General features: G+C 40.4%; 1 protein-coding gene across 10 annotated transcripts in view; it reads left to right on the top strand.

Annotated features, from left to right (window-relative positions):
- The window catches only part of LOC126273157 (rho guanine nucleotide exchange factor 18), a 552,051-nt gene that overhangs the window by 414,640 nt on the left and 114,683 nt on the right, over nt 1-22,728 (top strand). For all 10 annotated transcript variants that reach the window (XM_049976619.1, XM_049976617.1, XM_049976623.1 and 7 more), the window contains 2 exons: nt 3,528-3,989; nt 4,081-4,235. In XM_049976619.1, the coding sequence (XP_049832576.1) occupies nt 3,528-3,989; nt 4,081-4,235 (617 nt within the window). The remainder of the gene's footprint in view (nt 1-3,527; nt 3,990-4,080; nt 4,236-22,728) is intronic.

Below are 22,728 nucleotides of genomic sequence, written 5' to 3'. Positions count from 1 at the left end.
TATTGTGGGGCCCCACAAGGGCTGGTAAAGAAACCCTGCTGGTAATCGTTATTTGGGAGACAAAAGACTTCCCCCAATCCTTGAAGAGATGATATTAAAAATATTTGCATCTCCTCATACCACTGTTTTTTGAATTATTTTAATATATATTCCTGAAATGTTTACAGTGTGTCTAAATTGCCAGTCATTGAGGTAGTGTTAAGCATTTATTCATGTAAAGTAGGAAGCTATGAACAAATCATAAATTTGAAATATATCAAATTGTCTGTTATTAGTGGTATATAAGCAGGCATCTTATTGATGGTCATCTTACACAAATAGTACAAATTCAATAGCTCTTGTACCTGATTGGTTCATTTGTTATTCGTTGTAATTAGCTATAAGAAGTTTCCACTAAATGACAAGTGGAGAACCTTGTAACTTATTGTATCATCAAATAAATAATAATCAGTTGTGACTGTTTGATCACAACATTAAGAGGATTCCACCAACTTTTTTTCTTCACAGCAGTAGCAAACTAAACTCATGGTAGAAATTGATTTTGGTTATAAGTTTACTGCATATGGTACCATCAGTATTGGTGAAATTTTTTGATGACTATTATTAACATTACTGTCCCAGTAAAACAGACACATCACTTTTGATAGTTATATGTATGTACCCTAACCCCCCAACCAGAGGATATTTTATCAATTGCAGACCAATTTTATTCGATAATTAGAACAGTTATGAGGACTGTTTTAAAGAAGTGTAACAAGAAAACCAAAAATGAATTTAGGAGTGATTTTTAATTAACATTCAATGCATATAATGTGGGAAACACAAAAATTGCATTTAGCGTATAAACACTGGAGAAACTTATTAATAATTTTACTGAGTGTGGTACATCTTGGAGCAAGGTTTCATACACAAGCCCATGTTGCAATCTTCACATCAGGTTCTTATTTCTTTTAATTTTTTTCCTATCAGCATTTCTACTGGCACGGTATATAAAACACCTTCTACAAGGTTCCTTTTTTATTGGACTTGGAGATATGTGGGATATGAAGAGCCTCTCTGTATTAGTCTTGTTGTAATTGTATCTTCTTATATGTATCAAGATAATCCTTGTACATATTTGTCGAAAATGACTTCAGTTATTTCCATTCTAAACTCCAAAAATGTTTTGTGTGTTGTTTGAATTTTTTTGGAAAACAGTAAATGCATAGAATAGAAACTGGTCAGTAAGCAGGGATAGGAAAAAATTGTTTCATTTTATGGCTGAAGTTGGTGCTATTTTTGTTCATGTTCAGTGTTATTTTTCTGCCAAATTTTTTGTTATTTTTCTCCCCAATTTGGTGTTGTCTTTTTGCTAAATTCACTGAATTTCTTTGCCAATTTTGGTTTTTTCAGTGTTTTTTTCTTTATTTTTGCCAAATTCAGGTGTGAATTTTTTTTCCACATTCAAATGTATGGTTGGTGGTCCCCCCAATTCAGGTGTATTTCATTGCTAATTTTTTTTAACTCTACAACTTTGATGATATCCTGCAGAAATGTCAATTTCATGATGTTTTGCTAAAAGCCAGTAATCAGCATTATTTTATGCATTAACATTTTCACGAAATTTTCCTGTCCCTATCAATAACATATGATGAAGTATTTGCTTGTAACATTTCTTTTGCTGTTTCCTTGTGGTCTTGTAATAAGAAAGTTCTTGATCCGCACTGTCAGTGCCACCCATTGTATTGTTATAGTCGCATATTAACTGAGGGTTTGATATTTCATCACCTCATTTAGTTTCCATTACATGTGATAATAGATGGTATATAGTGCTCAAAGCACAAATTATGATTTTATCTTGCCATTTTAGGACCATGATGGTGCTCCCTGTTTAGGTTTTATGGCTGCAAATACAGTCTGTAGACACTTTCCTTCCACTTGGAGAGATCCATAAATATACATTGTGTGCTATACAAATAATTGGTAAGTTTAGGTGATACGTAAAAATTATCAGTTGTTACACAGTAGCCCTTGCCTAATAGAGAATCTATTAGCTATAAAACAGTTTTGGTAGACATAGGATATTCTTTATGCTTATCGTAAGTATGGTGTATTTTTGGCAGTGTAAAATGTTTCGTGTGTAACCCTTTGTGAATCACACAGAACAAATATTTGTAGCAAAGCGAAATCTTTTCATTGGTAATACTGTTTCCAGCCAAACCATCCATTGAATAATAATAAGCTTTCATTCATGTTACCATTTCTTTCCAAACTAAAGCTGAGTTGAACTTGATTTGTAAATATTCAATAATTTCATTTTTTTTTTTGTAACTTTGGACATGAATATGTATCTGGGTTGAAAGTGGGGTTACCCTAAAAGTGCCAGTATTTCATAACCAATCTGAATCTATCTCAAGGTCAGACTTATGAAAAAATTGGAATACGAATTGTTTTGCATTTCAACCAGTACCTGTATCATTCAAGTAAACTGACTATACTTTGTAATAACAAAAGACCTATGACAAATTTCTTTTAATTTTCATAAACGCCTCTCCATTTCGCTGACTTGAAATTCATATTTTTGGACAACTGGTATGCATACTTGGTTTCAGTTTCTAGAAAATGAAACCAAATATTGTCAAAAATATATTTCGGAGTACTGAAATGTTGTAGCATTTGTTTTTAAATTTGTTTTACTCCCAGGATTGAAATAAAAGAGAAAGCTGGTAGGGCATTAGGAAAATCACTATCATCCATTTCATTCCATATGCAAAAATGTCCAAATCCATTATCTTCATCTGATTCTTCATCCCTCTTACTGAAGATCTCTTCAAAACAGTTGTTGTCACTTCCTAAACACTAGAGTCGCCGTGTTCAGTAGCAGCCACACATTTCAACACATTAAGAGCATAGGCTCACTGTTAACACTGCTGCTACGCAACTGAATGTATATTGTAACAGTCTTTTTTTCAAATGAAATGACATATTGTAGTGCAGTGAAAAGTAATGTTTTTACAGAATTTTCTTGCTGCTTAGACATTGTTAACAACAGTTTGTTACTTCCAGCTGTGTGCTGCCTAATGTGCATTCTATGATGCAATTAAACTTGACCATTCCCTTCAGCCAATGGACTTGATAACTTGTAAAATGTGACACCCTATGTTCCAGAGCAGCAGAAAAATATTTGTCTGGAAAATAGTGACTCTGCTATGCAGAAAGCCCAGAAATCATATCCGACACAATAAATGCATGCCCACTGGAATTACATGGAAACAGCTGAACGTATGCATGCATTGCCCGTAGCTGTAGGGTTAAAGTGAATTTTGTAGAGATGTTCTTTTTGGGCCCCTGCACCAATCGTTGTATGTCAAGTGTAACGCATTTACATAATACATGAAATTAATTAAATGTGTATGTGTTCATTCTGGATATTGTTTAGAGGTTGTGGTATACCCAGGGTATGGTCATGTGGACAGATGATGATTAATTTGTCACAGTCAAGTGAATGTTAACTTTTTTCATATAGTCATGTAATTTCTGTGTTCCAGGTGTTCGTTGAAGGCTTTCAGAAACATTTTCAGTTAGGCAATGACCTAGAACGGATGTTTCCATGTTTGTCAGAATTAACAGAAATTCATCTTAATTTTCTTCAACGGTTGCGGCAAAGGCAAAAGGAAGAACCTGTTGTTGTAACAATCAGTGATATATTACTAGAACAGTTCTCGGGAGTCTGTGCTGAGAAACTGAAATCTGCTTATGGTGAATTCTGCAGTCGTCATAGAGATGCTGTAAATATATATAAGAATTATCTCCATGACAGGAGGTTTGCAGAATTTGTTAAACATTGTCAAGTCAATCCATTGCTGAAGAAGAAAGGAATACCAGAATGCATACTATTTGTTACCCAAAGACTTACCAAATATCCACTTCTCATTGAACCTCTAATAAAGACTGCCAAAGACAATAAAGTAGAACAGGAAAATCTTACCAAGGCACTGGCACTTGTGAAAGTAAGTTCTATGCAAAACTTCACAATTAATTTTCAATAATCAGGCATTTCGACAGTTATTAATGTGTAAGAATTGTTTATTCCTTGTGCAGGAAATTCTCGTCGAAGTTGATGCTCAGGTGGCAGAAAAAGAGAAAGAGGATCGCAAACTTGAAATATATAACAAAATTGAAGCCAAATCTTTCACTATTTACCGAGGAAACAAGTTCAAGAAATCTGACATATTGCTGGAAAACAGGAAGTTGAGGTATATTGATGGATTTTTTTTTATTTTTATTCACAATTGTACAACGAAGAAAAACGTGTTTCCACCTGAGGGTATCCTACTCTAAAATAGTCACTACATTTCTTCTTCATTCAGCCATAATTTCTGGTTGCTTCACATAGATAGTTGGTCTGTAAGCTTTCTTGCTGTATCTTTCAAGCCAATTGATGGGACATAACACAACACCCCAATGCAATAGTTAACCTTTCCTCCAAACCCCTCTCCCAATCCGAAACCTCTGTCCTATCCAAAGGCCTCACCTTCAGCCCCACTCCCAGGTTCAACCAAACTGCCCTTGTCAAAGATTTACTGTCCTACACTCGTAGTCTCTGCTGGAAATATCACTTTGCCACGAAGAAAAACAATCCTGATCCCACTCCTAATGATCCAACTCCTCAAGACACTATCCAAATTGAACCCTGCCTGCAACAGTTCCGTCCTCCATCACAGCGGGACCCACCTCCTCTTCCTCAAAATCACCCTCTCCAAACCTTCCAGGAATTTCTCACTTCCAGCCTTGCTTCTCAATCATTCTTGAAAAACCTTAATCCTACTCCCAACATCACCACAGCCGAAGCCCAGGCTATCCGTGATCTGAAAGCTGACCGATCCATCATCATTCTTCCGGCTGACAAGGGTTCCACGACCGTGGTACTTGATCGTCGGGAGTATGTGGCTGAGGGACTGTGTCAGCTTTCAGACAACTCTACATACAAAGTTTGCCAAGGTAATCCCATTCCTGATGTCCAGGCAGAGCTTCAAGGAATCCTCAGAACCTTAGGCCCCCTACAAAACCTTTCACCTGACTCCATCAAACTCCTCACCCCACCGACACCTCGCACTCCTACCTCCTACCTTCTACCTACTTCCTAAAATTCACAAACCCAAACATCCTGGCCGCCCCATTGTAGCTGGTTACCAAGCCCCCACAGAACGTATCTCTGCCTACATAGATCAACACCTTCAACCCATTACATGCAGTCTCCCATTCTTCATCAAAGACACCAACCACTTTCTCGAACGCCTGGAATCCGTACCCAGTCTGTTACCCCCGGAAACCATCCTTGTAACCATTGATGCCACTTCCCTATACACGAATATCCCACACGTCCAGGGCCTCGCTGCAATGGAGCACTTCCTTTCACGCCGATCACCTGCCACCCTACCTAAAACCTCTTTCCTCGTCACCCTAGCCAGCTTCATCCTGACCCACAACTTCTTCACTTTTGAAGGCCAGACATACCAACAATTAAAGGGAACAGCCATGGGTACCAGGATGGCCCCCTCGTATGCCAACCTATTTATGAGTCGCTTAGAGGAAGCCTTCTTGGTTAGCCAAGCCTGCCAACCCAAAGTTTGGTACAGATTTATTGATGACATCTTCATGATCTGGACTCACAGTGAAGAACAACTCCAGAATTTCCTCTCCAACCTCAACTCCTTTGATTCCATCAGATTCACCTGGTCCTACTCCAAATCCCATGCCACTTTCCTAGACGTTGACCTCCATCTGTCCAATGGCCAGCTGCACACATCCGTCCACATCAAACCCACCAACAAGCAACAGTACCTCCATTATGACAGCTGCCACCCATTCCATATCAAACGGTCCCTTCCCTACAGCCTAGGCCTTCATGGCAAACGAATCTGCTCCAGTCCTGAATCCCTCGACCATTACACCAACAACCTGAAAACAGCTTTCGCATCCCGCAACTACCCTCCTAACCTGGTACAGAAGCAGATAACCAGAGCCACTTCCTCATCCCCTCAAACCCAGAACCTCTCACAGAAGAACCCCAAAAGTGCCCCACTTGTGACAGAATACTTCCCGGGACTGGATCAGACCTTGAATGTGGCTCTCCAGCAGGGATACGACTTCCTAAAATCCTGCCCCGAAATGAGATCCATCCTTCATGAAATCCTCCCCACTCCACCAAGAGTGTCTTTCCGCCGTCCACCTAACCTTCGTAACCTCTTGGTTCATCCCTATGAAATCCCCAAACCACCTTCCCTACCCTCTGGCTCCTACCCTTGCAACCGCCCCCGGTGTAAAACCTGTCCCATGCACCCTCCCACCACCACCTACTCCAGTCCTGTAACCCGGAAGGTGTACACGATCAAAGGGAGAGCCATGTGTGAAAGCACCCACGTGATTTACCAACTGACCTGCCTGCACTGTGACGCTTTCTATGTGGGAATGACCAGCAACAAACTGTCCATTCGCATGAATGGACACAGGCAGACATTGTTTGTTGGTAATGAGGATCACCCTGTGGCTAAACATGCCTTGATGCACGGCCAGCACATCTTGGCACAGTGTTACACCGTCCGAGTTATCTGGATACTTCCCACCAACACCAACCTATCCGAACTCCGGAGATGGGAACTCGCCCTTCAGTATATCCTCTCTTCTCGATATCCGCCAGGCCTCAACCTCCGCTAATTTCAAGTTGCTGCCGCTCATACCTCACCTGTCTTTCAACAACTTCTTTGCCTCTGTACTTCCGCCTCGACTGACATCTCTGCCCTTACTCTTTGCCTTTAAATATGTCTGCTTGTGTCTGTGTATGTGTGGATGGATATGTGTGTGTATGTGTGTGCGAGTGTACACCTGTCCTTTTTTTCCCCTAAGGGAAGTCTTTCCGCTCCCGGGATTGGAATGACTCCTTACCCTCTCCCTTAAAACCCACATCCTTTCGTCTTTCCCTCTCCTTCCTGAAGAAGCAACCATCGGTTGCGAAAGCTAGTGATTCTGTGTGTGTTTTTGTGTGTTTTGTTAATGTGCCTGTCTGCCGGCACTTTCCCGCTTGGTAAGTCTTGGAATCTTTGTTTTTAATATATATATATATATATATATATATATTCCAAGACTTATCAAGCGGGAAAGCGCCGGCAGACAGGCACAATGAACAAAACACACACACACAGAATTACTAGCTTTCGCAACCGGTGGTAGCTTCTTCAGGAAAGAGGGAAAGACGAAAGGATGTGGGTTTTAAGGGAGAGGGTAAGGAGTCATTCCAATCCCGGGAGCGGAAAGACTTCCCTTAGGGGAAAAAAAGGACAGATGTACACTCGCACACACACGCACACATATCCATCCGCACATACACAGACACAAGCAGACATATATATATATATCTTTCTCGCAGTTTGCTGCAGTTTGTTTAGTAATAAAGATTAACTGTTTTGCCGAAAGTTATAGTAACTTCTTTTTGTAAAGTGTATATGTATACGTATTTGCATCTTAATACACAAAATCATAAAAAGCTTTTTTCCAATTACTGTTTCCCCATACCATTATCTTGTGTGTATGGAACCAGAAAAGTAAAAAAAAAAAGACTACACTTGCCATTAGAGAACACAGATAATTATGTGGCTGCAATCACATTACAAAATGAAATCAGGATATCAAATTTTATGAATTTAAATATTATAAAATTGTATAATACAATATTATAACAACAAAGGAAGTATTATATGGAACACACTTAAAAGTAATACAGGAAATACAGTCCATGGAAATGAGGTCGTTTACATACATAAAACTATGAGAATTCTGATCCTTGGAAACTCTTGGAATGGTCATCTACAATAGAATTTGTGGTACTTCTCAGAAAAAAGAACAGTGTGTATTTCAAAAAGGACGTCCAGCTGAACAGGCTATATTCCTCAAAATGCATAATATACTAACATAAACAAATCACAAATTTCTATCATTTTGTGACATAGTCTAGGCAGTTTGATTCAACAAACTGTGATATGATCTTGTAAAGGTTTAAATAATATTATATAGTTGAAACTTTTTATAGTTGTGGTCTTACTTTATGATGTAGAGCGGTGTGTATTAGTTCCACAGTGAGTGAGGAGATGAGGTGTTTAAAATACTGTACCCAGATTCAGGAGGACAAGGAAGGCATGCTTTGAAAATGAACTCTTAAATCTTCGCGTGTGTGCTCTGATTTCTGTTGTTTTATTACAATAGTTATTTCTACCTATGTGTGTTAGCATCATTGAAAAATTTTCACATTCAGAGGAGAGCATTTGTGATAGAAATTTTGAGAAAAGATTCTGCCACAGCAAAAAACACTTTTGTGCTAATGAGTGCCAACAGAACTCGTGTTCTACATCCATGACACTCTCACCCTTATTTTACAATAATACAAAACGCGCTGCTCTGCTTTGAACTTTTTCCGTGTCCTTTGTCAATCCTATCCGATATGGATCCCACACGGCACAGAAGAAGAGCATAGTATAGGCAGTATCTTTAGTAGACCTGATGCATCTTTGAAGGGTTCTACCAGTAAATTGCAATTTTTGGTTAGCTTTCCCGACAACATTATGTATGTGATGGCTCCAGTTTAAGTTATTCGTAATTGTAATCCATAAGTATTTAGTTGAATTCATAACCTTCGGATTTGTGTGATTTATTGTGTTACCAAAATTTAGTGGGTTTCTTGTGGTACTCAAGTGGATAACTTCACACTTTTTATTATTTAGTATCAATTGCAACTATTTGCATTCTACAGATGTTGTTGTTGTTGTGGTCTTCAGTCCTGAGACTGGTTTGATGCAGCTCTCCATGCTACTCTATCCTGTGCAAGCTTCTTCATCTCCCAGTACCTACTGCAACCTACATCCTTCTGAATCTGCTTAGTGTAGTCATCTCTTCGTCTCCCTCTACGATTTTTACCCTCCACGCTGCCCTCTAATACTAAATTGCTGATCCCTTGATGCCTCAGAACATGCCCTACCAACCTATCCCTTCTTCTGGTCAAGTTGTGCCACGAACTTCTCTTCTCCCCAATCCTATTCAATACTTCCTCATTAGTTATGTGATCTACCCATCTAATCTTCAGCATTCTTCTGTAGTACCACATTTCGAAAGCTTCTATTCTCTTCTTGTCCAAACTAGTTATCTTCCATGTTTCACTTCCATCATGGCTACACTCCATACAAATACTTTCAGAAATGACTTCCTGACACTTAAATCTATACTCGATGTTAATAAATTTCTCTTCTTCAGAAATGCTTTCCTTGCCATTGCCAGTCTAAATTTTATATCCTCTCTACTTCGACCATCATCAGTTATTTTGCTCCCCAAATAACAAAACTCCTTTACTACTTTAAGTGTCTCATTTCCTAATCTAATTCCCTCACCATCACCCAATTTAATTTGACTACATTCCATTATCCTTGTTTTGCTTTTGTTGATGTTCATCTTATATCCTCCTTTCAAGACACTATCCATTCCGTTCAACTGCTCTTCCAAGTCCTTTGCTGTCTCTGACAGAATTACAATGTAATTAGTAAACCTCAACATTTTTATTTCTTCTCCATGGATTTTAATACCTACTCCGAATTTTTCTTTTGTTTCCTTCACTGCTTGCTCAATATACAGATTGAATAACATCGGGGAGGGACTACAACCCTATCTCACTCCTTTCCCAACCACTGCTTCCCTTTCATGTTCCTCGACTCTTATAACTGCCATCTGGTTTCTGTACAAATTGTAAATAGGCTTTCACTCCCTGTATTTTACCCCTGCTACCTTCAGAATTTTAAAGAGAGTATTCCAATCAACATTGTCAAAAGCTTTCTCTAAGTCTACAAATGCTAGAAACGTAGGTTTGCCCTTCCTTAATCTAGCTTCTAAGATATGTCGTAGGGACAGTATTGCCTCACGTGTTCCAACATTTCTACGGAATCCAAACTGATCTTCCCCGAGGTCGGCTTCTACTAGTTTTTCCATTCGTCTGTAAAGAATTCGCGTTAGTATTTTGCAGCTGTGACTTATTAAACTGATAGTTCGGTAATTTTCACATCTGTCAACATCTGCTTTCTTTGGGATTGGAATTATTATATTCTTCTTGAAGTCTGAGGGTATTTCGCCTGTTTCATACATCTTGCTCACTAGATGGTAGAGTTTTGTCAGGGCTGGCTCTCCCAAGGCCGTCAGTAGTTCCAATGGAATGTTGTCTACTCCAGGGGCCTTGTTTCGACTCAGGTCTTTCAGTGCTCTGTCAAACTCTTCATGCAGTATTGTATCTCTCATTTCATCTTCATCTACATCCTCCTCCATTTCCATTATATTGTCCTCAAGTACATCGCCCTTGTATAGACCTTCTATATACTCCTTCCACCTTGCACCTTTCTGCTTTCCCTTCTTTGCTTAGAACTGGGTTTCCATCTGAGCTCTTGATATTTATACAAGTGGTTCTCTTATCTCCAAGGGTCTCTTTAATTTTCCTGTAGGCAGTATCTATCTTACCCCCTCGTGAGATAAGCCTCTACATCCTTACATTTGTGTCCTAGCCTCCCTGCTTAGCCATTTTGCACTTCCTGTCGATCTCATTTTTGAGACATTTGTATTCCTTTTTGTCTGCTTTATTTACTGCGTTTTTATATTTTCTCCTTTCATCAATTAAATTCAATATTTCTTCTGTTACCCAAGGATTTCTACTAGCCTTCGTCTTTTTACCTACTTGATCCTCTGCTGCCTTCACTACTTCATCCCTCAAAGCTACCCATTCTTCTTCTACCGTATTTCTTTCCCCCATTCCTGTCAATTGCTCCCTTATGCTCTCCCTGAAACTCTGTACAACCTCTGGTTCTTTTAGTTTATCCAGGTCCCATCTCCTTAAATTCCCACCTTTTTGCGGTTTCTTTAGTTTTAATCTACAGGTCGTAACCAATAGATCGTGATCAGAGTCCACATCTGCCCCTGGAAATGTCTTACAATTTAAAACCTGGTTCCTAGATCTCTGTCTTACCATTATATAATCTATCTGAAACCTGTCAGTAACTCCAGGCTTCTTCCATGTATACAGCCTTCTTTTATGGTTCTTGAACCAAGTGTTAGCTATGATTACGTTGTGCTCTGTGCAAAATTCTACCAGGCGGCTTCCTCTTTCATTTCTTTGCTCCAGTCCATATTCACCTACTACGTTTCCTTCTCTCCCTTTTCCTACTACCGAATTCCAGTCACCCATGACTATTAAATTTTCATCACCCTTCACTATCTGAATAATTTCTTTTGTTTGATCATACATTTCTTCAATTTCTTCGTCATCTGCAGAGCTAGTTGGCTTATAAACTTGTACTACTGTAGTAGGTGTGGGCTTCGTGTCTATCTTGGCCACAATAATGCTTTCACTATGCTGTTTGTAGTAGCTAACCCGCATTCCTATTTTCCTATTCATTATTAAACCTACTCCTGCATTACTCCTATTTGATTTTGTGTTTATAACCCTGTTGTCACCTGACCAAAAGTCTTGTTCCTCCTGCCACCGAACTTCACTAATTCCCACTATATCTAACTTTAACCTATCCATTTCCCTTTTTAAATTTTCTAACCTACCTGCTCGATTAAGGGAACTGACATTCCACGCTCCGATCCGTTGAACGCCAGTTTTTCTCCTGATAACGACATCCTCTTGAGTAGTCCCCGCCCGGAGATCCGAATGGGGAACTATTTTGCCTTCGGAATATTTTACCCAAGAGGACGCCATCATGATTTAATCATACAGTAAAGCTGCATGCCCTCAGGAAAGATTACGGCCATAGTTTCCCCTTGCTTTCAGCCATTCGCAGTACCAGCACAGCAAGGCCGTTTTGGTGATTGTTACAAGGCCAGATCAGTCAATCATCCAGACTGTTGCCCCTGCAACTACTGAAAAGGCTGCTGCCCCTCGTCAGGAATCACACGTTTGTCTGGCCTCTTAATAGATACCCCTCCGTTGTGGTTGCACCTACGGTACGGCTATCCGTATCGCTGAGGCATGCAAGCCTCCCCACCAACGGCAAGTTCCACGGTTCATGGGGGGAGGATTCTACAGATATCTTTTTTTAAATCATTTTTCAATTGGTTTTGATCTGATGACTTCACTAGAAGGTAAATGGCAGCATCACTTGAAAACAATCTAAGATGGCTGCTCAAATTGTGTCCTAAATCATTTATGTAGATTAGGAACAGCAGAGGCCTGTAACACTTCCTTGGGGAGTGCCAGATACCACTTCTGTTTGACTTGATGATTTTCCTTCAGTTACTAAGAACTGTGACCTTTTCTGCCAGGAATTGAGACTCTACAGACACACAGTTTGATAAGAAGTCATTTGTGAGGAACTGTGTCAAAATCCTTCTGAAAATCGAGAAATATGGAATCAATGTGAGATTCCTTTTCATTAGTGCTTGTTACTTCATATGAATAAAGAGCTAGTTGTGCTTTACAAAAAGAATACTTTCTGAATCTGTGCTGACTATTTGTCAATAGATCATTTACTTCAAGGTAAGTCATAATGTTCAAATGTATGTTCCAAAATCTTGGTGTAAATCGACATTAGTAGTATGAGAGTGTAAGTCAGCAGATTACTCGTGTTTCTTTTGCTGAGTATTGGTGTGAACTATGAAACTTTCCGGTCTTTAAGTACATTCTTTCATCAAATGAGCGATTGTATATATTGGCCAAGTATGGAGTTATTGTATCAGCTTACTCCAAAAGGAACCTAAGTGGCTATACAAACTGGAACGGATGAACTGCCTTCATTAAGTGATTTAAACTGTTTCGCTGCACTGAGGATATCTGAGCTGCTCATGTTGGCATCTGTTCTCGATTCAAATTCTGGAACATTTACGTCTCATTCATTGGTCAATAACTTTCGGTAAAACATATTTATTTACCCAACTTCAGTGCCACTGTTATTAGTAACATTACCATTGCTGTCGCACACCGAAAGTATTGATTGTATCAAGCTCTCTTTGGACTGTATTGGACTCCCTATGGATTTTCTGGCAGATACTGAGACAGAGTTTCATTGTTGGACACTATCAAAAGCATCACACATTGAAGTATACACTACATTTTGAACTTTAGTAAAAGATTGCCATTGTTTGAGATTTTACGTTCTTTTAAATGTGGCCTCATTTTTCCATTGCTTCTGCAACAGTGTTCTGACCTGTTCTGTGTTCTGTGGGGTATCAGTACAATTTCTTAATAATTTATTTGTATATACATCTCTCAATTGTCATTCATACAATTTCTTTGAATGTAATTCCACATCAGGTCTACTCTCACATACTCAGTTTTGAAGGACTGTCTTGTAGGACGAAACAAGCAGAACTTCAGCTGAGTTTTTTAATCGATTTATTTTGCGTTTATTTTTGGTGCATTTGGGTGTTATGGTATTCAGTCTTTTTACAACAACCTTGTGATCACTAATCCCTGCATCTGTTAGTCACTAATCCCTGAATCGGTTATGATACTCCTCTTTCTCAAGATTATCTGTTGTTAAGAGCTCAAGTATGTTTTCACAGCCAGACATTTATTTACGTTTAGAATGGGTTCCTGAACTAGTTGCTCGAATTAATTTTTGGGCAGACATTCAATACAATTTACAATATTTTATGCCTGCCACTGTCTTCAAACACACATTAACACCAACACATCAAGGGTAGGATGAAGTCACCACTAACTATAAGTCTATGATTAATTGATTTTAACAGGGAAGCTAAAACAGCTTAGGTCTGACCCGCCACTGCCCGCTCTGAAACTAGGTTTATTGTGCGGAATCGCTCCTTGTATGTCTAGTAAAGCCAACCAGTGCCCTTAAATAGTGCAAGGAATCCCTCTACCAGTTTTTTGTTAGACACAATTTCTTCAGATCTAGTTGTCCCGAATATTCTGTATCTTTTACTCTCCATTGCCATGCATCCGAAGATTAGGTGTGATGCAGTTTCTTCATACTCATCAGAAATCCTACATTTAGAGTCCTCTTCCGTTATACCCATTGTGTGTTGGTGTTTTTTGAAATTCCCATGGGTGGTCATCAGTTCAGCTATGAGTTTGATCTCTTTCCTGTTCAATCCCAAGATTACAGAGTTTTTTTAAAAAACATGTTACGGGCATCATTACCTTACCATGTTTTTGTTTATGGACCTTGGTCCAATATCCTACGCGCTGTTTCCTAAGCCAGTTCCGTAGTTCTAATTTGATAATAGCCTTGGTGATTGTCAGGACAGGTTTCGGTCCAATAAACGGAGTTGTTGTCCCCATCCTAGTCAATCTATCGGCTTGTTCTTTGCCACAGATCCCTGAGTGGCCAGGGACCCAAACTAGGTTCACTCCATTGCTTCCCCCTAGCTCCACCAGAGCCCTGTGGCAATCTGCAACAATATTAGATCTTGTTGCAAGAGCTGCCAATGATTTAAGGGCTGCTTGGCTGTCTGAATAGATGTAGATGCTATGGTCATTGTAGCACCCATGCATATTCTCCTCCACACATACCCTGATTGCAGTAATTTCAGCTTTGAATACAGAGGCCAGTTTCCCTAGAGAGATGATGCTCTCCAGTCATGGCTGAACCCCGTACAACCCTGCCCTAATGCCTTGGTCTGTTTTCGACCCATTGATGAACCAAACAGTGTCGAACTGTTTTCTCCCACTGCCTCCTACTTCCAATTACTATGTTGTAAGGCTTGTCAAAGCAGTTGGGAGTTCTTATATAGTCAGCAGTCATTTCCCCAGCGATACCTATATTTACCTCACTCACTACGTTAGTGTGTGATTCTGGATATCCAAATGAGACCCAGTTTTGGCCAGTTTGAAGTCTGTGTGCCCCAGCTGCTGCTTCCATCTTGACCCAAAGGTGAAGTGGAGGCAAATCCAGCATGGCTTCCATGCCAGCGGTTGGTGTGCTGCTAATTCTGCCCGTTATGGCTAAGCAGGCCAAACTCTGCACATTAGCAGCAACCCGCTGTTCTACTTTCTTCCACCACACTACAGCCCCATAGGAAGTCCTAGCTCAAACCACTGTGGTGTATATCCAGTGCATACCCCTGGGGCTTAGGCCCCAGTTTTTGCCCCAAGCCCTCCTAGTACTCACTAGAGCACTTTTTGCCTTGGAGCAGATGCTCTTAATGTGAGAGGTCCAAGTTAGCTTCTCATCCAAGCTCACCCCTAGATATTTCACTGTCTCCTTCACAGGTATAGTTTCATCGAAGAGCTTTAGATTCCAACTTGCATGCTTAGTATGTCTCTTCATAAATGGCACCACAACAGTCTTCTTAGGATTAACTCTCAGATCCTGTTTAAAGCACCATTTTTGCTCAATGTCCAATCCTCCTTGTGCCATATTCCTGACTGTGTCAGTGAACTTGCCAAGTATTACTATGCCAAGGTCATCTGCGTATCCTTGGCAGAAGCATTGTCTGGAATTTAGTTCCTCAATGAGTTCGTTCACCACTAGATTCCACAACAGAGGAGACAAAACTCCTCCTTGTGGGCAGCCTCTAGTGGTCTTAATTACCATCTTTCCATTCATCATGGTAGCCTCTACTTTCCTCCCACTAAGCATGGCCCTGGTCTACCTACATATAGCGGTCCCCAGGTCATGCACCTCTGCTGCCCTTACCATGGAATCGAAGGTCGTGTTTCTGAAGGCACCCTCGATATCCAGGAAGATGCAGAGGGCTATTTCTTGGAAGTGAAGTGCTTTTTCCACCTTCTCAATGAGTTGGTGGAGAGCTGTCTCACATGATTTACCTGGTTGGTATGCGTGTTGGTTTGGGTGTAGACCCTACTTAGCCTCCTCTCCCAACATATACGTTAACCAGTTTTGAGAATGAAGGAGGACAGACTGATTGGTCTCATATCCTTAGCCTTGGCTTTGGAATGAAGACAACCTTCACTGCCCTCCAAGCATTGGGAAAGATTCCTACTGCAAGGCTAACCCTGGATAGCTTGCATAGGACTCTTATGAGCTTTCGTCTTGCCTGTTGCAGGAGAGCTGGAAAAGTTCCATCTGGGCCAGATGACTTGAATGGTTGGAATGTTCCCACTGCCCACTGGCTTTTGTTGAAGTTCACACACTCCTTGGCCCACTCCCAGTCCTCTCTTAGAGTGCCTGAGAACCGTTGTCTCTCTAGAGTTACATACTGGTCTGTGTTGTCCGGCAGAGCATATTGAGGAAAGTGAGTTTTGAGGAGCAATTCCAACATCTCATGTGCTGTCTTTGTATATTCCCCATCCTCCTTCCTCAATGTACCTACTGGATTTGTTTTATTACTCTAGTGAAAATCTTGTATAGTCTTGCTTGTGCAGCCGTGCCCTCCACTCCCTCACAGAATGCCTTCCAGGAAACCTCCTTTGCTTGTATTATTGCAAGATTGTAATTGACAAGGGCTTCACGATATTTAGACCATTGTCCTTTACATCTCTGAATATTAAACAGTCTCTGTACCTGTTTTCTTTGCATTTACAATTTGTTATTCCACAAAGGAACACTCCTATTTGTGCACTTCCTGGTGGTTGTGCAGTTGTCCTGATATGAGGCCACTATGGCAGAAGTAACAGCCTCTGCTACTTCCTCAAATTCTACTGGATTCCTTATTGAGATTTTAATTTCCGATAAACGTAAGTCAACGTCCCTCCTATATGTCTCCCAGTCTGTTTTCCTGGGATTCCTATAGGTCATGGTCTGTCTGATTCCCATTTCAACCTTGAATTTGATGTACATGTGGTCCGATGAGGATGGCTCCAACACCATATGCCATTGTTTGACATGGATACCATCGTAGAACCAAAGGTTATGTCAATTACTTCTTCCCTTTTGCTATTCCTGAATGTAGGTTTATTGCCCATATTCAGGACCTCTAAGTTGTTAGCTAAAAGAAATTCAAGAAGGTACTCACCTCTACTGTTGGTGTCCTTGCTGCCCCACACTAGGTTGTGGGCATTGGCATTGCATCCCACCAGCAGTTGATCACCTTGCCGATGGCAAGTCCTATACCAGTCTCCTCACATCCAAGAGACGAGGTGAGCAGTCTTCATAAGGAAGGTATGCTGAGACCAAAATAATTTCCCTCGTGATACCTTCCTCACATTGCTGCATTTTAATGATCACTAAGTCCCAAGAGCAGAAATCCATTATTGGCATGAAAGAAATGCCAATTCTTACATAGATGCATGTGGAAATTCTTGAACATATTCAAACCTATGTTACTAAGATAAATAAATTGAAAACTATTCCTGTCATTAAATTTCAGAGTTGTTTCTGAATCAGTCAACGGCAGATTGCCATCTCTGAAACCGACATTCTTCATTCAACAGCACATTTGTTGGAACCATTCTTACTCGATTTTCACAGTGATGTCCCGATGTCTCCATTGCTGTATGATGTACATCATCATCATCATATGAAAATTTTGATGCAGAAAGTTATGTAACTAGATGTCTTCAAAAGCAAAACAACTTCTTTGATGAAAATTGACTTAAATTATGTAAAGAATCTAGTTATTGTAAGACAGTTCAATCTGGATTTTGCTATAAGAAAGGTACTGAAAACAATTAGGAATGTATCTGAAGAGGAAATATTGTTGCTAAAGGAAAACGTGCATTATTGGCATAGTAGAGAAGCTGTGAGAAAGATCACTGCTGAAATACAATGTAACACGCATAATTTCCTGCGTGAATCCAAAAATTGCATTAAACCAGGTAGTAGCTCAAGGAAGATTGACAATAAGTCTTGAAATTTTGGTAGCAAACAGAAGAATGTTGAATTCAAAGGCAGACCATGTCAAACTTGAGTTTTTGGAGATCTGTAGAGAAAAAAGAATTGAAGACAAGATGAAATGTTATGAAAGAAGTGAAAATCATCTTGATAAATTCTGGATTAACATAACTGAACTATCTTCAAAGCCATGCCCAAATTTCTTAGATTTTATGCAAATTCTTTTAATAATCACACTTGAAAATGCTTCTGTTGAGTGAGGCTTTTCTGTAAGCTTTGAAATTATAGTTGAAAATCAAACAGAAAAAAGGCTTATTGTTCAGAGATGCAATTGACGCAGTCCAGGACGCAAATGTAGTTGACACTTTCAGCATCAACAAAATTCTTATACACTGTTTTCGCAATGCACTTTCATTGTACAAAGATGATGTGAAACGTAAGGCGAAGGAAGGTGGTGGGGATCTCGCTTTAAGCTCAACCCATGTAGTCCATGGATTGCAGTTGTAGACTCTGGAAGAACGTATCTGTACTGTATGAAGAAGAGGAGGAACAATTGTTGAACAAATGATAGTAAACTGAAACCAAAGAATTAGAAACAAAAAGAGCACATATGTTGAGTTAAATTTAAAGTAATGATTTATTCATTTTTATCACGACAAATTCCTACTGTTTGTTCCCTTCAATCAGCAAGTTACATTGTATATATATATGTATTTGTAATTTGTTCCTGTATTTTATACTACTAAGGAAATAACTTGTTATTAATTGTACATGTTTTAATAATTATCATTGCGAAGTTTTGAAGAAAAGGATGTTTTAGTGTCAAATTTAACATTGAAAAAATTTGACATGAAAAACCTGGAGAAAACCTTGAATTTGAAAATCACCAGTCGCTGGACACTCTGCTTTTGCCGAAAATGTATTCATTCTGCACAAATGAGTAAATGAAAAAGTGAAAAGAATGAAATAAGATCACAGTGTCTATTAACCAGCTATCGCGATAATTGTGTTTGCATAACAGTTCCATTCAAACACTTATCCTGGATGGTGTACACTCCTCAGTGACGTGCACATCGTCCGATCGCGTGAATGTGGAAGAACAGTGAATTTGTGCCTGGGATGTATGGACTTTTTTCGCAATCACGGGGCACCATACGTTTCAGGATGTGATGAAGTGAAAGTGCAAATGAATGGAGAGTGCTAAACATACTTCTGTACACATTGGTGGGGATCTCGCTTTAAGCTCAACCCATGTAGTCCATGGATTGCAGTTGTAGACTCTGGAAGAACGTATCTGTACTGTATGGTGGCTCAGTTTGAACTGCCATTGCTTTTCGCCAACTCACACCTGTGTGCACCACACATCGCCAAATTTTGTCTATTGGTGTTGTGTATGCCAACAGATATGTGACACAGCTAACTTGGGCCAGCCATGAGCAGTCCGTTCCCACATTTTTGTGTTGCCTGAGAGACAGTACTGGCGTCCAGTTTGTGTGATATTGGATTCCATGCACTTCGTTGTGGCATCAGTAAATGTGTGATGGTGGCAGGCCAGTCAGCGGTGGCACCTGACACCAGTGTGCGGATGCACAGAATGTGTGTCCTTATGCAGCTGGGTAGTGATGGCAAGTTATGGAGGCTTTCAATGTTCAATGGAGCCCCTCGACCATGCCATTAGACACTGGGTTTTCGCAGGTAGTTCTGTGTAACTGCACACCACACAGACAGGTGACACGGGTGAACAGCACATAGTCAAATTGGCAGCTGTGATTCATTGTGACGTGACTGGGGCAGCCGAAACGTGGGACCCAGGTGCTGACGAAGGCTGTGGCAACTATCTTGGTGGTGATGTTCTCTATGGGCATTGCTTCCAGCGAGTATATGAAGTTAACTACCATCATCAAAAGATATCACTTGTCTTCGGTCAGAGTGAGCAGGCCCATAATGTTCGTAGTACATGTGCAAAATGCTGTGATGCATCAGGAAAGGTGCCAATGAGTGCATGTGTGTGCCTCCTGACTTTGACATGCTGGCATGCTGTGCAGGTGTGCGCCCATTGATGTAAGTCGGAGTGTGACAATCCATGGATGCATTCGAAATCACTGTGCCAGATTTTCTCCAGAGAAACGAGCAGTGTCTGCCTGTCGAAATGTCACACCAAAAAGTGTTCGTACATGCTATAGCACTGTGTACATGCCATGTTATGTACTGATGCAGTACAGCCAGCACTTTGGCCACTGTTCTCAGGACCACACTGTGTCATCACCTGTGCCGGGTGAACACTGGACATAGAGTGCAACAGCAAGCCAAGCAATATGTCAACTGATACAGTCAAGCTGGATTATATCACAACTACTCCTGCCATCGTTCTCTTCTTCGAACCAGTGGAAGACCTGTTGATGGATGACTCTTCCTCCACTACCAGTCAAACAGAGCGTGTACCTGTGGCCACCCACGATGCACACACACACACACACACACACACACACACACACACACACACACACACACACACACACACCACCAGCTGTCATCTTGCCTCCACATGCACCACAATCTCGCCCTACCTTGTCCACCCGTCAGTACAGCTGTGTGATGTGCGTCCACCACAAGTGCCCTCACCTACCCCAGCATAGCCACCAGTGGCCTATGCGACGTTCTCTGACCACCACAACTGTTTCAAACACCCATGACGCATCATAACAAGACCCCAGCTGTCATCTGCTGTAGACACTCTGTCTTCAGTGAGCCATGTCGTCAGCACATTGCCTGCAGTCGAGCTCCAGAAACCACCTACCATGTAGCCAGCTGCTTGTCTGTCACAGCTCGGAGTCATGTTTGTGTCCTTGTGCTTCTGCCGCCTCTGGCTTTTAGGCCAGATTAACTTCTGCATTATACTCATTTCAATTCAATGCATGAAAAAATCACACAGCTACAAAAACTTAAAAACACTGCTGGCTGTTAAAATTTCAGCACCATGAAGGTGACAAACGTCAAATTCAATGGTGTGTGCCACGTTCTTGGATATGCAAATCATTAACATTTCTACACGATCGCACAAAGTTGGTAGGAGTAATGCTACCTGTATTCTTAATACAAAAAAAGATTTTTTGTGCATTAATCCTTCAGAAATTTCATAGGAATGTTTTTTCACCAATTTATACTTCGTATGAGGAGGAGCCAATGGCCTTGCTGCAGTGGCAACACCACTTCCCGTTAGATCACCGAAGTTAAATTTTATTGGGCGTGGCTAGCACTTGGATGCATCACCTCTGTGTCTGTCGAGTGCTGTTGGCAAGCAGGGTGCACTCAACCCTTGTGAGGTCTATTGAGGACCTAATTGATCAAGAAGTAATGACACGAGTCATGAAAACTGACAACGGCTGGGAGAGCAGTGTGCTGACTACATGCTACTCCATATCCTTATCTGTCGATGCCTAAGGGCTGAGAATGACATGGTGGCTGTTCGGTATGATTGGCCTTCAAGGGCTATTCAGGCAGTGTTTGTTTGTTCATTCATTTGTTTTGTGTAAAAAGGGGAAATGTTTACCAGCACACATCAGAATTTGATAGCCCCAGGACTGCGGCCTGTCAAAATTGCAGTCTGCTGTACCACAACATTGCTGCCCATGTCATTTGGTATCCCACATCTGTCGTGCAAATGTCGGCCATAAGCCCAGCAAGCGAGCAACCCATGGCCATTTTTATCAATTCAAAAGAAATCAGTTTTTTCAATAGTGCTATTGACATTAAAGCTAACATTAGATTCTATGCATGATACTTTGATGATTTGTTGTTTGTGGTAGATGGGTCCCATTAGGAGATGGAGCAGTTACATACTCATTTCAATTCGATGCATGAAAAAATGAAGTTCTCTATGGAACTAGGGAATAATACTAGAAAGATTAGTTACTTGGATTTAACATTATCAGTAGTTAACAAGGGGATAGAGTTTAATATTTATCGAAGCCTACATTTACAGATTGTGTCATTCCCAACAGGTCCTCGCATCTGTTGGTGCAGAAAATGGCTTTTTTCAATTCGAGTGCACACAGGGCAATAAATTTACCTCTTACCCAGGCTAACTTTCAAAAAGAAGTGTGTACCCTAAAAGAGATTGCCGGTAATAATGGTTATAACCCCAAAATAGTCAATAATATAATTGAGCACAAAATGTAAGTGATTTACACCTATTCCATTTCTAGGAAACACATCTTATAAAATGCAATGTGTGCTCCATGGACATGATTGTAATGTAGCATTTTCCACCAACAATATCCTAAAATGGAATTTTGTTTGTTTCTGCAATAACAATTATAATGAGCTATTGCAATCAGGAGTTTATAAATTGAAATGTAATGATTTCCCGGTGTATTACATAGGGCAAACAGGTAGGTCTATAGCCATAAGAGATAAAGAACATATGCCGTTGAGGATGGGTATGAACAAGAGTGGGTCAACGTTTTCTGAACCCATCATCGAAGGAGGACATACGCCCCAACCTGTTAACAACACTGAACTATTGTGTAAAGAAGCGAAGGGTATGAAATTAGATTTGTTGGAGGAGGTGCAGATATACAAGCCCAAAATGTCTGGCATTAGCAATTTACTGAATGATCAGTGTTATATGAATGTTCCTGCTTCCTTGAAGGTTTTTCAGCCTGTATTGGGTGTAGCAGAGTGGCACTAGTAGTTACTCGATTGTGCCATATGATTGTATGATTATCTTTTGAGATAAACTTATGTTTTAGGACAATGCTCCAGTAGGAATTCATCATAGTCATGAGCCGCTTTTAAGTTAACATTGGTTTACGTTGAGACAGATATGTTCGTGTGTCCTTTGTCATCATGTATCATGTTACCGGACTCATGCACTAGGGTGCTAGCCGCAGAGGTAATGTCAATCACTGGTAGTGTGGCTATGTACGACGACTCCAGTCGGCTAGTAGAGTTAGCTGTATAAGCTATT

This window comes from Schistocerca gregaria, chromosome 5, assembly GCF_023897955.1.
Source record: "Schistocerca gregaria isolate iqSchGreg1 chromosome 5, iqSchGreg1.2, whole genome shotgun sequence".
NCBI classification, from domain to species: Eukaryota; Metazoa; Arthropoda; class Insecta; order Orthoptera; family Acrididae; genus Schistocerca; species Schistocerca gregaria.
This window is presented reverse-complemented; position numbering and strand designations above follow the sequence as displayed.